Raw genomic sequence first — 15,011 nt, 5'->3', positions numbered from 1 at the left:
TCTGCTTCAAATAGTTTGCACAATGGTTAGCAAATTATTAAGGAAGTAGTTAACAAAACATTAAGCACTATTTATCAACTTGATTCCTTAGGATGCACAGCAATAATTAATCAATGCCATATCTATTAAGATTTCTTTAACTCCTTCTCTCACCGTTAGGGGCAAAACAGACTCGACTAGGGGAAAACTATTCACTGATTGCTAAAAAACAGCAGGACAATGAGACCGAGAACAAGATAACCTGCCCCCACCCCTCCTTCTTCTCGGGCTTCACATTATCTCTACCACCTTCCCCCGCCTTCCAAGCGGCACAGGGGGGAACAGGGAATGGGGGTTACGGTCAGTTCATCAGGCGTTGTTATACGCCGCTGCTTCATCGTCAGGGGAAAAACTCCTCACATTCCTCCCCTGTGTGGGGTCCAACCCACGGGCCACAGTCCTTCATGAAACTGCTCCGGCACGGGTTCTCTCTTCCACGGGGTGCACTCCCTCCAGAACGGCTGCCCCAGCGGGCCCCCCACGGGCCACAGCCTCCTTCAGGCCTCCACCTGCCCCAACGTGGGGTCCTCCATGGGCTGCAGGTGGATCTCTGCTCCTCCGTGGAGCTCCATGGGCTGCAGGGGGACAACCTGCCTCACCACGGGCTGCACCAACTTGGGCTGCAGGGGAACCTCTGCCAGGAGCCGCATTACTCCTGCCCCTCCTTCTTCACTGACCTTGCCGGCTGCAGCCGTTCCTCTCACCACAAAAATTCTTCACAACAGGCAGGCGGACGCCTCTCAGCATTGCTTCTAGTCTCACTTCCTCTCCACTTCTTGCAGCCGGGCCGGGCTGAGTCTTGCTTCATCGTCGGGGAACAACTCCTCACATTCCTCCCCTGCTCCAGTGTGGGGTCCCACCTACGGGCCACATTACGGTGGGGTCTTTTACAGGCCGCCTGGCCAGGAAGACAGAGCAGACGAGGCGCTCTATAGCCAGATAGGTGCAGCCTCACGGTCACAGGCCCTGGTCCTCATGGTGGACTTCAACAGGGAGGGACTGGTGGGGGATGTGAAACTAAAGGACAGCCTTGGCTGCAGCGACCATGAGATGGTGGAGTTCAAGATCCACGGGGCAGTGAGGAAACTACACCGCAAGCTCTCTGCCCTAGATTTCAAGAGGGCAGACTTCGGCCTCTTCAGGGACCTGATGGGCTAAGTGCCATGGGAGGCGGCCCTGGAGGGAAGAGGGGCTCAGGAAAGTTGGTCTATATTCAAGGAGCACCTCCTCCAAGCTCAGCAGAGGTGCATCCCAATGAAAAACAAGTCGGGCAAAAAGGCCAGGAGGCCGGCGTGACTGAGCAAGGAGCTCCTGGACCAACTGAAAGTAAAAACGGAGGCCTATAGAGGGTGGAAATGGAGACAGGTAGCCTGGGAGGACTACAAAGAGGCTGTGCGAGTCGCCAGGGATAAGGTAAGGAAGGCCAAAGCCCTGGCAGAACTGAATCTGGCCAGGGATATAAAATGCAACAAGAAGAGCTTTTATAGGTACGTAGGGGACAAAAGAAAGTCCAGGGAAAATGTAGGCCCCCTCCAGAAGGGAACTGGTGTCCTGGTTACCCAGGACATGGAGAAGGCTGAGGTACTCAATGACTTTTTTGCCTCAGTCTTCACCGACAAGAGTTCTTGTCCCACCACCCAAGCTGTAGAAGGTGCAAGCAGGGACTGCGAGGATGAAGAACCGCCCATTGTACTCAAAGAGCAGGTTTGGGATCATCTGAGGAACCTAAAGGTGCACAAGTCCATGGGACCTGATGAGATCCATCCGCAGGTCCTGAGGGAACTGGCAGATGAAGTTGCCAAGCCACTGGCTATCGTATTTGAGAAGTTGTGGCGATCTGGTGAGGTCCCCGATGACTGGAAGAGAGGGAACATAACTCCCATTTTTAAAAAGGGGAATAAAGAAGACCCGGGTAACTACAGGCCGGTCAGCCTCACCTCTGTGCCTGGCAAGGTCATGGAGCAGATCCTCCTGGAAACCATGCTAAGGCACATGGAGAGCAAGGATGTGGTTGGTGACAGCCAACATGGCTGTCAGGGCAGATCGTGCTTGACCAATCTGGTGGCCTTCTATGACGGGGTGACGGCATCTGTGGACAAGGGACGAGCAACAGACATCATCTACCTGGACTTGTGCAAAGCTTTTGACACTGTCCCACACGACATCCTTCTCTCTAAACTAGAGACATGGGTTTGATGGACGGACCACTCGGTGGATAAGGAGTTGGCTGGATGGCCGCACTCAGAGAGTGGTGGTCAATGGCTCAATGTCCATGTGGAGACCAGTCACGAGTGGCATCCCTCAGGGGTCCGTGTTGGGCCCGGCCCTGTTCAACATCTTTGTTGGCGACATGGACAGTGGGATAGAGTGCACCCTCAGCAAGTTTGCCGATGACACCAAGTTGTGTGGTGCCGTCGACACGCTGGAAGGGAGGGATGCCATCCAGAGGGACCTTGACAGGCTGGAGAGGTGGGCCTATGCCAACCTCATGAAGTTCAACCAGGCCAAGTGCAAGGTCCTGCACCTGGGTCATGGCAATCCCAGGCACAAATACAGGCTGGGCGGGGAATGGATTGAGAGCAGCCCTGAGGAGAAGGACTTGGGAGTGCTGGTGGACAAGAAGCTCAACATGAGCAGGCAATGCGCCCTTGCGGCCCAGAAGGCCAACCGCATCCTGGGCTGCATCAAGAGAAGCGTGGCCAGCAGGTTGAGGGAGGTGATTCTCCCCCTCTATTCTGCCCTGGTGAGACCCCACCTGGAGGACTGTGTCCAGTTCTGGAGCCCCCAACACAAGAAGGACATGGACCAGTTGGACAAGGTCCAGAGGAGGGCCACAAAGATGATAAAAAGGCTGGAGCACCTCTCTTATGAGGACTGGCTGAGAGATTTGGGGCTGTTCAGCCTGGAGAAGAGGAGGCTCCGGGGAGACCTGATAGCGGTCTTCCAATACCTCAAGGGGGCCTATAAGAAAGATGGGGAGAGGCTGTTTAATAGGGCCTGTTGCAATAGGACAAGGAGTAATGGTTTTAAAATAGTGGGGAGTAGATTTAGATTGGAAATTAGGAAAAATTTTTTTACAATGCGAGTTATAGAACACTGGAACAGGTTGCCCAGAGAGGTGGTGGAAGCCCCATCCCTGGAAACGTTCAAGGCCAGGCTGGATGAGGCTCTGAGCAAACTGATCTGGTCGGGGATGTCTCTGCTCCTTGCAGGGGGGTTGGACTAGATGACCTTTGAAGGTCCCTTCCAACTCAAACCATTCTATGATTCTATGATTCTATGAAACTGCTCCGGAGTGGGACCTCTCTTCCACGGGGTGCACTCCCTCCAGAACGGCTGCCCCAGCGGGCCTTCCACGGGCCACAGCCTCCCCCAGGCATCCACTTACCCCAGTGTGGGGTCCTCCATGGGCTGCAGGTGGATCTCTGCTCCTCCGTAGACCTTCATGGGCTGCAGGGGGACAACCTGCCTCACCACGGGCTGCACCAACTTGGTCTGCAGGGGAACCTCTGCCAGGAGCCGCATTACTCCTGCCCCTCCTTCTTCACTGACCTTGCCGGCTGCAGCCGTTCCTCTCACCACAAAAATTCTTCACCACAGGCAGGCAGACGCCTCTCAGCATCTCTTCACGTCTCATCTCTTCTCCACTTCTTGCAGCCGGGCCGGGCTGAGTCGGGCCCACACAGCCGCCCGGCGGGAGACCAGAGGCTGAGGCCTGCAAGGCCCACAAGGCTCGCGCCTCTCCCTCTCTGCCCCTGCTCAGCGTCTTCACATCTTCTCTCCTATTTTTTTTTCTGGTTTCCCCTTCTTAAATACGTTAGCACAGAGGCATTATCACAGAACATTCTGCTACCAGTTGGTTCAGCCTTGGCCAGCAGCGGGTCTGCCCTAGGCTCGGCCGAGTCCACTGAAGAAAGGGGAACCACTTCTAGAGCAGCTTGTTCCAGAAGCTGCCACCTTAGCCCCCCTCACTAAATAAAACCAGAACAAGCTGTTTCTTTCCATCTGCACTATTAGTGTCTTTGGTACACAGTCAACCTCACCTACTTGGCAAAGTTAACTTGCTTTTTTCCTAATCATTGAATCCAAGGGTGTTTGCTCGAAGAGAATCTGCAGTACATCATTTTGTAAAAAAAAAAATTATTCAGTGGGCAGATATCTCATAGATGAACCCGTGGCATTCATTGTCATGCATAGGATTGCACTGAGTTCCATCTTAGCTTTATGACCGTCCAGCTGGTCACGCAGCAGTTGCTTCAAACCCTGTTCATAGAAGCAGCACAGGTTTCTGGACAGAGCATTCTTAGCTAGACGACCTCAGGAGAAAAAGTGACCTTCTTCTGTGAATCAATCTCACCTTTACACTGCAGAAAAATTAACGTTTTAAGTGCTTTTTTTTTGTCAACTGGTGAGAAACTATATAAGATTCTGGTACACTTGTTTTATTTTACCTTTTAAGCAGCTCTTAATTACTCTTTCTCACATTAGATGCAAAAGCATTTAGAGTTGGTCTAAACCTGTTCCTACTTCAGCTACTCTGTTTCAATTTTTCCCAGTGACAGAGGCCAAGGGGATGAAAAATGCGACTGTGAGGCTCTCTGGAGCAGAGAATAGGGCTGGGACTGAGATGTTGAACTTGTCTAGGAATAGTCCTGTGTCTCTGTAGGTTCTATGGCATATTGCAGCAGCCTCAAACTGCTGGCCCAGAAGGGCCTGAGTTTCCTGGAAACTCTTTTTCTTACCTGCCAGTACCCTTCCAATACTCTGGACACCCAGCAAGCCGCAGATGTCTGTAAATGGACACCTGGAGTGAACCCTCTCTCTTCACTCTGTTTGAAGAGCATCTGTCAAAGTGAAGAGTGAGTCTCTTGGGAAGCTTTGGGGCTGCTCTGCAATAGCTATCTGCAGGCATACTCTTACCTTCTGGAAAGCATTGGGAAACTCCAAGTAGCTTGTTTCTCACTGCAAATTTCTAAAACACCAGCTTTGCAAAAACATGAGATTCCAAGACTTTCTGGGGATTTTTTTTTTTTTAAATGGAATTTGTGGTGTTCTGTAAATTGATGGATATGGTTGCCCCACAATATATTAGGAGACATAAGTATAACTAGAATGCACAAAGCAGTAGTGAAATAACTGTGAATGGAAACTCACATCAAACATTAAGTTTATCTAATAAGAATCATAGAATTATAGAATCATTTAGGTTGGAAAAGCCCTTTAAGACCTCAGCCAAGATTGCTGATAAGTGATGGAAAGTGGCTTGGTGAACACTTCTGCCAGCCCCCTCAGTAGCATTGGGTAGATCCCATCTGGCCCTACAGACTTACGCGTCTAGATTTGGTAACTAACCAAATGTAAGCTTAGAACGATGACTTAAAACGTGTAACCACTCCTCTGTGAGGTAAGGACACTGAATTCTGGAGGGTTTCCTTGGATGGCATCCTGATCCAAGGGCAGAGTCTCCAATTGAGAGCTGCTGCTTCAAGGAATGCTGCCTCAAAGGGATCTCCCAGCAGACGCCAGTTACAACCCAAGGGAAACCAGGGCTTCTGGTCCGATACGGTCAGGTCAGCCCCCATTGGTTAAGGTGGTCTCCTAGGCGTGCTCGTTACCTGGAGACCCCAGCAGCCACTGCGTGGGCTTGGCTAGAACTTTCAAGGGCTTTCCAGGCACACTCACAGAGAGTTGGTTAAAACAAATTCATTTATTTTCATTACAATAAAAATTATATTGTTATTTACAATGTATCAAATAAGGGGCCCACAGGGCCCATCAGTTCTTTCCAGTGGGATGGCTGGTCCCATCCCCTTATACGTGCTAACAGCACTCTCAGCTGCAATGGCATCTTCAGCTGGACCAGGGCAGACTCCCCAAACTCCCGTTACGCTCAGCTCCTCTCGAGCAGCGTCATCTCCACGCCTCGTTTGTCCGCATCTGCGGCGCAGACTCCCCAGGCAGTCTCTGCGATCAGCCTGGCCCAGTGTGCGAAACTGTCGCCCGGGCCCCGTCCGTCTGAGAGGAAAGCAGGTCCTCAGGGTCACGGGCATGGCTGGAGAAGCCTGGGGCCACCAGCACGTGGGCGCAGAGCTGCAGACCTGGGACGTGCAAATTGTCCTGCTGGGTGGCGTCGCCCTCGGTCTGAAAAGCTGCACCTCGACAGCAGCGCAGCTCTCCGGCCGCGCTGTGCTGCTGGTGAAGGCGGCCTCTGCCTACTCCAGGCTCAGGTAGGACACTGAGCTGCCTTGCTGCACTGCAAAAGTCATCTCAGTGCAGATGTTCATCTTGGAGGGGCTTGTCAGCTGGAACCTGCAGGAGTGGGAGGAGGGCAGCACCATGAGCTGGCAGTCGTGCGACTGAGGAAAAAGCAGCCAGGCTGATCTCACCAGCCCTTGGGCCCAGCAGGCGATCTTCTCCACGTCTAAGTAGGAGCACGTGCAGAGGGTACGCAGGAGGTACGAGCTCTGATCCGTCCGCAGCTTGTCCTCGGGATGGTGGAGAAAGCACAAACTGTCCCCCAGCAGCTGCTCCCTCCAGCACATGCACTCCAGCCCCACACGCACGCTGCAGTGCCTTGCTGGCAGCTGCCCCGTGGTGGCCGGCTCCAGGCTGAAAGAGTGCCCGGGGGGTGGCCGCAGGAACACCAGCAGGCGGTAGGAGATGCTGTCCTCATGGATGCGCCAGGTTTCATAGCTGTCATCCATCCCAACGGCTGGCTGCATCTGCGGCATCAAAGTCCTCTTGGAAACCACTTGGCATATATCGAGGAGGTCGCCCACCAGCTTCTTCAGCACCTTGCACGTCTCAGGCAGGCCCTGCACTGGCGATGCACAAGCCAAAGACTTGACACCACTGAGGTCTTCCTCCTCCTCCTCATCTTCCTCCTTCTCCTCCGCCTCCTCGCTGCTGGAGCTGTCCTGCTCACTGCAGCTGACAGAGGCAAAGTTCACTTCCCTGTCCAGCCAGCAGATCTCAGCGAGCAGGACCACGGCTCCTGCCATGGTCAAAAGCAGCCGGTGCTGCAACACAGACCGGAGGAGCCAGTCTTCCCACGTGGAGTTGCTCTGCTCCATCTCCTCCAGCAGCTGAATCATCTTCTCACGCAGATGCTCCTCACGCTGCTGCATCCGCTGGGCCGTGGCCACATCTATCTGATGATGGCCCTTCAGCCCATGCTGGATGGCCAGCACAATCACGAGGAGGCCAAGTCCGGCAGCCATGGCCTGGAGGAGGCAGGAGAAAAAGGGGCTCAGCAGGGCTGGGTGGCAGGGAGCACGGGACCGGGGCAGTGGTGCAGGAGCTGCCTGGAGCTGGGGGCCCGTAGGAGAGGTGGGAGGGAACAAGGGCAGGGTTTGCAAGCACTGCAGGGATGGGAGCCACAGGCTCTTCCCACACAGCGTTTGGGCACTGCTGGCAACAGGCTTGAAGGGGCCGCGGGCCCTGGCTGGAGCCAGCATGGGGCCCGTCCTGCCCAAGCCGCCCTGATGACCAGCCCCTGGCTGGGCTGTGCCCCGTGAAAGGGCAAGGGACACCAGAGCGGAGCCTCCTGAGGCCCCATCGCTGCCACACAACAGCGTCCCGACGCATCCTCAGAGCCTCTCTTGCACCTACCACCACAGGGAGCCCCGAGCACCTCTCTCCCCAGCCCCGAGGGTGGTACCCTGTGGTACCAGCCTGTGGGGCTCGCCTCTCGCTCAGGGTTAGAAACCCCCTGGCCCTCTGTCCCGTCCCCCATTTGGCCCAGCCTTCCCCCTGCATGCTGCACGCACCCGTCGCCCAAGTGAAACTGCAGTGTGGCCACCTGGTGATGCCCCTGGAGACAGGTCCCATTGTGACCCGTCCTCTGTGCTGTCACAGCCACCAGAACAGCATCACCCAGACCGCCAGCCCCACCTTTTGTCCCCACCGCCCAGCTCAGTGGCTCCTGGCCGTCACACCCAGTACAAACCCATCCGGCAGGAGCGAACTCACAGAGACTCTCTTGACAAAGCGGGCAGACGCCCCCCAGATCCGGAACCGCAAGAAAACGGGGACTGTAGGTGGATGGCCCTCACTTACGTAGAGAGGTGCAAAGTTTTCTCGGCCCGCGCGTCTCACTCCCAGTTGTCTTGAAAAGAAGTGCTGCTAGCCCTTCGGCAGAGACAGACTCCTCCTCCCTCCTCTCCTCTTGGACTGCTTCTGCTGGGGCAGCATTTGCCTTGAGAACCTGGACCATCAAGCGAAACGCACAGCGTGTCCCTGGCGCAAGTGGAAAAGATCTTGTGGCTCCTCTCTCTGGCTACCAACTTGCCCCCTGCAACGGCAAGCGAGGGGGCTGCAGAGGCCATGCTGGGGCCCACATCTCTCCGCTCCCCTGAGCTTTCCCCGGTTCAGGAGACCCCCCTGTACACCGTGCTGTAGTGCTCTGCTGCAGATCGTGCCTCCCAGAAATGTTGTCTGTACTGCATGAGTGCATGCCTTGACACCCAGCACCCTCAAGAGCTTCCTTTAGCCCTGCTGCATATGTGCCAAGACTGACACAAATGCCGTGTTTCTGTCGGTTCAGCGTGTGCAGAACCCTACATCCCATGTGCCTCCTGTCCAAAGCCACCGGGAGGCAAAAAGGTCACTAAGCGGGAGCGTGCCCTCAAGTCCCTTTCCATGTTAAGTCTCTCTTGTGGAGGTGCTGGGGACCTGAGGTCTCAGGTGGAGGGAACATAGACTCATCAAATCGTTTACATTAGAAAAGACCCTTAAGATCATCAAGTCCAACTGTAAACCTAACACTGCCAAGTCCACCACTAGACCATGTCCCTGAGCGCCATGTCTACGTGTCTTTTAAGTACCTCCAAGGATGGTGTAACTGGTTCGTAGGATTCCTATGCACAAAGTTCACCCAGCATATGATATTTTAAAAACGCAACAGTATTTATGGCTCCACTATAGCCTTGCATAAGCAGTTACCAGCATAAGCAGTTACAGTTCCTAGCATCAGCCGTTACCAGCGTATTTTTTGTGAGAGTCTTACCCATCTGACTACGCCGGAGACACCGCTGAGCAGGAGGGTGATGATCAGCGGGGTCAGAGCAGAGAAGGGAGGTAGGCGCAGCACCTTCAGGGCGTCCCCTGTTGTTCGTAGAGTGCTCTGGGTCCTTTCTCTCTCCTCCGCTCCGAGCCGCCTCTGTTTATCCCCTCAGCAGATTCAGTGGCAGAGTACTGACCAGGTGTTGGTGCACGCGTGGCCAGCGCACGCAGCAAGGCCTGCCAAGTGCGTGTCCTGCTGGCTAACAGCGGCTCCCGCATAGCAGCAACACACTGCTCAATAACAGCCCTCCTAGCTCCCCTCTCCGAGATAACAGCCCTCCTAGCTCCCCTCTCCAAGGTCGCATTCTCACAGCTGTGTGCAGCTTGTGATTTCCCACAGTGGCCCTACACGGGCCAGCACTGAAATCCCTCACACATGGCACCGCGTGGTCCGTAGTTGGGACACTGTGGTATTCCACAACCCGCACTCTTAGGCTTGTAATTTCCCACAGTAGCCTTACCTGGACCATCACTGAAATCCCTCACAGAGATGGTGATGCCACCACAGGGCAGCCTGTTCCAATGCTTGACAACACTTTCAGTGATGAAATTTTTCCTGATATCACTCTATAAACTCTTTGCAGCAATTGTTATTATCTGATTGAGCCCAAAGAGGGGAAAAACTTGCATATCTGGGGGTCGTCAGGTGGCCAAAAATTGGGCATCATTCGTTTTGTGCATTTTAGTATCCCTATATTTTGTTATCATTATCATCTTCCTCTGCTCTCCTAGTAAACTGTCTTCATCTCAACCCACGAGTTCTCCTTTCTTCCCGATTCTCTCCCAAACCCCACTGAGGAGAGGCAGGATGAGTGCGGCTGCGTGGTACCTGACTGCTGACTGGGGTTAAACGAAGTCAGAGGCAAGCTTCACTTCCTGGGCCACCCAGCAGACCTCAGCAAACAGGACCGTGGCTCCTGCAATGGTACAAAATGGCCACTGCTGCAACACAAAAAGGAACGTGGCTTGGCACGCGTACGTCCTCCGCTCAAACTCCTGCAGCAGCCGAGTCAGCTCCTATGCAGCTGCTCCTCACGCTGCTGCATCCTCTCAGCTGTGGCCACATCTGTCTGGTGGTTGCACTTCAGCCCGTGCTGGCTGGCCAGTGCAGCTCACATGAGGGCGATTGCCACAGCCATGGCCTGGGGGAGGTGGGAGAAAAGAGGTCTCAGCAGGTCTGGGTGGGAGGGAGCATGGAACTAGGGCAGTGGGGCACGAGCTGCTTGGAGCTGGAGGCCAGCAGGAGAAGGGGGGAGGCTTATCTGGTCCATCACTTTCCCCCGCACCGAGGTCAGGCTGTAGCTCGCCAGATCCTTCTTCTGGCCCTTCTTGTAGATAGGTGTCACTTTTCATAATCTCAGATCCCATCTGGCCCCATGGACTTGTGTGTGTCTAAGGGAAACAGCAGGTCGCTAACCATTTCTCCTTGGATTACGGGGGCTTCATTCTGCTCCCCATTCTCATCTTCCAGCGCAGGGGGCCGAGTACCTGGAGAACAACTGGTCTTCCTGTTAAAGCCTGTGGCAAAGAAGGCATTAAGTACCTCAGCCTTTCTCGCTAACTTTTGCCCCACATCCAAGCAAGGATGGAGATTCTCCTTAGCCCTCCTTTTGTTGTTTTTATTGCCTGTTATGGCAGTCATCAGATTAAGTTCCAGTTGGGCTTTGGCCCTTCTAATTTTCTCCCTGCATAACCTCATGGCATCCTTGTAGTCCTCCCGACTTGCCTGCCACTTCTCCCAAAGTTCATAACCTCTTTCTTTTCCTGAGTTCCAGCCAAAGCTCTCCGGTCAGCCAGGCCCCTCTTCTTCCGCACCGGCTCCTCTTTCAGCAGATGGGGATGGCCTGCTCCTGCACCTTTCACATTTCCTTCTTGAAGAATGACCGGCCTTCTGGGACTCCTTTGCCCTTCAGGACTGCCTCCCAAGGGACTCTCTCAACCAGGCCCTTACACAGGACAAAGTCTGCCCTCCAGAAGTCAAAAGTGGAACTTCTGCTAACACCCCTCCTTCGTTCTCTCGGTATCAAAAACTGCCATTTCATGACCATTCTGACCAAGATGACCTCCAGGCGCAACATCACCCACAACTCCTCCTCTGTTTGCAAACCACAGGTGCAGAACAACGCCTTTTCTCCTTGGCTCCCCAACCAACTGTGACAGGAAGTTATCTTCCACACACGCCAAGAACCTCCTAGTCAAAACTTTGCTCCATGTGCCTGTGACCTTAGGCAGGCCACTCACATGAATTCAAAATGCCTGCTCTGCCGCCCGCTGAGATTGTCACAGTTTAAAGCTGATCGGGGCTACGCAGAGAGACTACGCAGTGTCTCTCTCACTGCCCCCCACCCTCCAAGAGAATACGGAGAAATAATATGAGAAAACAGGCTCGACGTTTCAGATAAGGAGAGGGAGAAATCCTTAAAGTTACCGTTTCAGGCAAAAGAGACTCGACTCGGGGAAAACTATTCACATACGCAGGAGTTACGAGTTCTGATCCGTCCGCAGCTTGTCGTGGGGGTGGTGGAGAAAGCACAAACTGTCCCCCAGCAGCTGCTCCCTCCAGCACATGCACTCCAGCCCCACACGCACGCTGCAGCGCCTTGCTGCCAGCTGCCCCGTGGTGGCCGGCTCCAGGCTGAAAGAGTGCCCGGGGGGTGGCCGCAGGAACACCAGCAGGCGGTAGGAGATGCTGTCCTCCTGGATGCACCAGGTTTCATAGGTGTCATCCATCCCAACAGCTGGCTGCATCTGCGGCATCAAAGTCCTCTTGAAGCCTCTTTGAACATACTGAGGAGGTCGCCCGCCAGCTTCTTCAGCACCTTGCATGTCTCAGGCAGGCCCTGCAAAGGCGATGCACTCCCCTCCACCCTCCAAGAGAATAGGGAGAGATAATATGAGAAAAAAGGCTCGAGATTTCATAGAATCATAGAATCATAGAATCACATGGTTGGATGGGACCTATAAGATCATCTAGTCCAACCGTCTTCCCACTACCATTGCTGCCACAGCTACTAAACCATATCTTGTAGCTCCTCATCAAGCCGCCTCTTGAACACTGCCAGGGACGGCGACTCCACCACCTCCCTGGGCAGGCCATTCCAGTGCCTGACCACTCTTTGGGAGAAAAAGTTTTTCCTCACGTCCAATCTAAACCTCCTCTGGTACAGCTTGTGGCCATTTCCTCAGGTCCTGCTTGTTGCCTGGGAGAAGAGGCCAAACCCCTGCTCATCACAACCTGCCTTCAGGAAGCTATAGAGTGCAATGAGATCTCCCCTGAGCCTCCTCTTCTCCAGACTAAACAATCCCAACTCTCTCAGCCGCTCCTCATAAGACTTGTGCTCCAGACCCCTCACCAGCCTTGTTGCCCTTCTCTGGCCACGTTCCAGGGCTTCAATGTCTTTCTTGTAGTGAGGGGCCCAAAACTGAACACAATACTCGAGGTGCGGCCTCACCAGCGCCAAATACAGGGGGATGATTACCTCCCTGCTCCTGCTGGCCACACTATTTCTAATGCAGGCCAGGATGCCGTTGGCCCTCTTGGCCACCTGGGCACACTGTCGGCTCATGTTCAGCTGAGCATCAACCAACACCCCCAGGTCCCTTTCCTCTTCACAGTCCTCCAGCCACTCAGCTCCGAGCCTATAGCGCTGCATGGGGTTATTGTGGCCAAAGTGCAGGACCCGACACTTGGCCTTGTTGAACCTCATCCCATTCAGCTCAGCCCAGCGATCCAGCCTATCCAGATCCCTCTGAAGGGCCTCCCTACCCTCAGGCAGATCAACACCACCACCCAACTTGGTGTCATCTGCAAACCTACTGAGGGTACACTCAATCCCCTCGTCTAGGTCATCAATAAAGATATTGAACAAGGTGGGCCCAAGTACCGACCCCTGGGGGACACCACTTGTAGCAGGCTGCCAGCTGGACTTGACTCCATTGACTACTCCCCGCTGGGCACGGCTCCCTAGCCAGTTCTTTATCCAAAGAAGGGTATACCTACCCAGGGCAGCCAGTTTCCCTAGGAGAATACTGTGAGAGACCGTGTCAAAGGCTTTGCTGAAGTCCAGGTAGACCACATCAACAGCCTTTCCCTCATCCACCAGTCTGGTCACCCAGTCGTAAAAGGAAATGAGGTTGGTCAAGCACGACCTGCCTTTCGTGAACCCGTGCTGGCTGGGCCTGATCCCCTGGATGCCACTCATATGCCGAGTGATCTCACCCAAGATTATTTGCTCCATAGACGCTCCCAGATTTTGCTCCCAGACTTGTCTGGGAGGCTAGGGGCGGCTGGACCAACCTCTCACACACCGGAGCGTGGTTTTGCTCATATTCTCGGGAACAGAATTAAGACTCAAAACGGAGTCAAGTGCCAGGTAACTTTATTGACCCGACAAGAAGATTGTAAATGGAAGAGAAAGGAGATAAAGGAAAGAGGGGAAAGAGTTTTGGTTGCAATAGCTACCACCACGGAGCTGCAGCGTCCCGACAGTTCAGTTCGCTCGATGGGGGAACGATCCGTCCGGCGTTGGTCGTCTCGATGTCGATGTCGGTTCCGTGGATGTGCGTTCCGGCGAATGTGTATTCCGTTGAGTGAATGAAGTGAAGAGAAGAAGAAGTGTAGAAGTGTAGAAGTGTCTTCCGTTGAAAAATGTTCCCCTTTCTATGTTGGTTGTTTTCATTGTATTTTAAGAGCTGGTTTTCCCAGCCGCACCCCTCACCTGGCGGTGATATGCATGCCCATTACCGGGCGATCCATTACCGGGCGATATGCATGCCCATTACCGGGTGATATGTATCTCTGGGCCCATGGCGGGTAGGGCTAGATTTCTCAACCAGCTCTGCATTCAGGTTCGCAAGACAACAGGAGTTGCCTTGCAAGATAACGGGAAGCCATTGCTCGGGTGGTGGTTTGCTGTTTCAACAATGTTGAGACAAATTTTTGACACAGTCTATTACACCACCCTGTGGCTCAACATTGTTGCCTCAGGGACGGAGTTCCGTGGTGGCAGAAATGATAGAGGAAAGGAAAGAGAAAATTAAAAAAAAAAGAGAAGAGAAGACGAATAAAAGAAGAAAAAAAAGATATATTCAATTGTAAACATTATTGTTTGTCAGGCAAGTTACAAAACTAAAAGAAAGAAAGGTTCTTTCCTAAACTTCATGACAGTACAAAGAGACATAAATGCTAACTAAAAGCAATAATTAAAAAAAGAAAAAAAAAATTTCTCTTAACTATCTATGTAAATGATCTTAACATATCTAAATCTAATTAACAACACTTATGTTATCTTATAAAACTAAAAATTTGTCCCAGGCAGAGTTTGAGGCTTATGGCTCCGGGGAATCAGAAGAAGCAAGTAATTGTTTACAAGGACAGTCACAAGGTAAACAAAGATAAACCAACAAAACTATAGCAAAGCACAACATCATAAATGCCTCAAGATAAAGCACCATCGAAATGTTAAGCATTTTGTTCATTTTTGCAACCCTTTTTTTCTTTGGCAAAACAGTTCAGTCTTTGCTTTTTGGTGAGCCTGGCGACCAAGTCCTTGTGGAGCTTGTGGCTGTGCAATCCTGGTCCACCGGAACTGGGGCCTGGATACGCAGCAGGAAAATGGATTTCCCTGCCTCCACCTCAGAGCACAGTCAATAAACAATAACACTATAAATTTGCTGTCAATTTTATATCACCCCATGGACCCATGGTGGTTCACAAAAAAAACCAAGAAACCAACCAACCAAACAAAATCTCATATCATTCCATCGTCTAGCGATGTTGAGACATTAATTAAACATTTCAGTCTCTATCAGGTACACAGGAGGTACGAGCTCTGATCCGTCCGCAGCTTGTCGTGGGGGTGGTGGAGAAAGCACAAACTGTCCCCCAGCAGCTGCTCCCTCCAGCACAT

At 53.1% G+C, this 15,011-nt stretch overlaps 1 protein-coding gene across 1 annotated transcript; it reads right to left on the bottom strand.

The window, feature by feature from the left end:
- Positions 1-6,251: 6,251 nt before the first annotated feature.
- Positions 6,252-7,259, bottom strand: LOC147600887 (inositol 1,4,5-trisphosphate receptor-interacting protein-like 1). The gene has a single exon (XM_086747818.1). It carries the CDS (start codon positions 7,257-7,259, stop codon positions 6,252-6,254), a length of 1,008 nt encoding a protein of 335 aa, XP_086603944.1.
- Positions 7,260-15,011: the final 7,752 nt, after the last annotated feature.

Source organism: Chlamydotis macqueenii, chromosome 4 (genome assembly GCF_036417535.1).
Source record: "Chlamydotis macqueenii isolate bChlMac1 chromosome 4, bChlMac1.mat, whole genome shotgun sequence".
NCBI classification, from domain to species: Eukaryota; Metazoa; Chordata; class Aves; order Otidiformes; family Otididae; genus Chlamydotis; species Chlamydotis macqueenii.
The sequence above is the reverse complement of the archived record's forward strand: the minus strand, read 5'-3'. Positions and strand labels throughout refer to the sequence as shown.

Coding starts and splice junctions, on each gene's coding strand:
- LOC147600887 (XM_086747818.1), bottom strand. CDS start 7,259: ATGGCTGCCGGACTTGGCCTCCTCGTGATTGTGCTGGCCATCCAGCAT.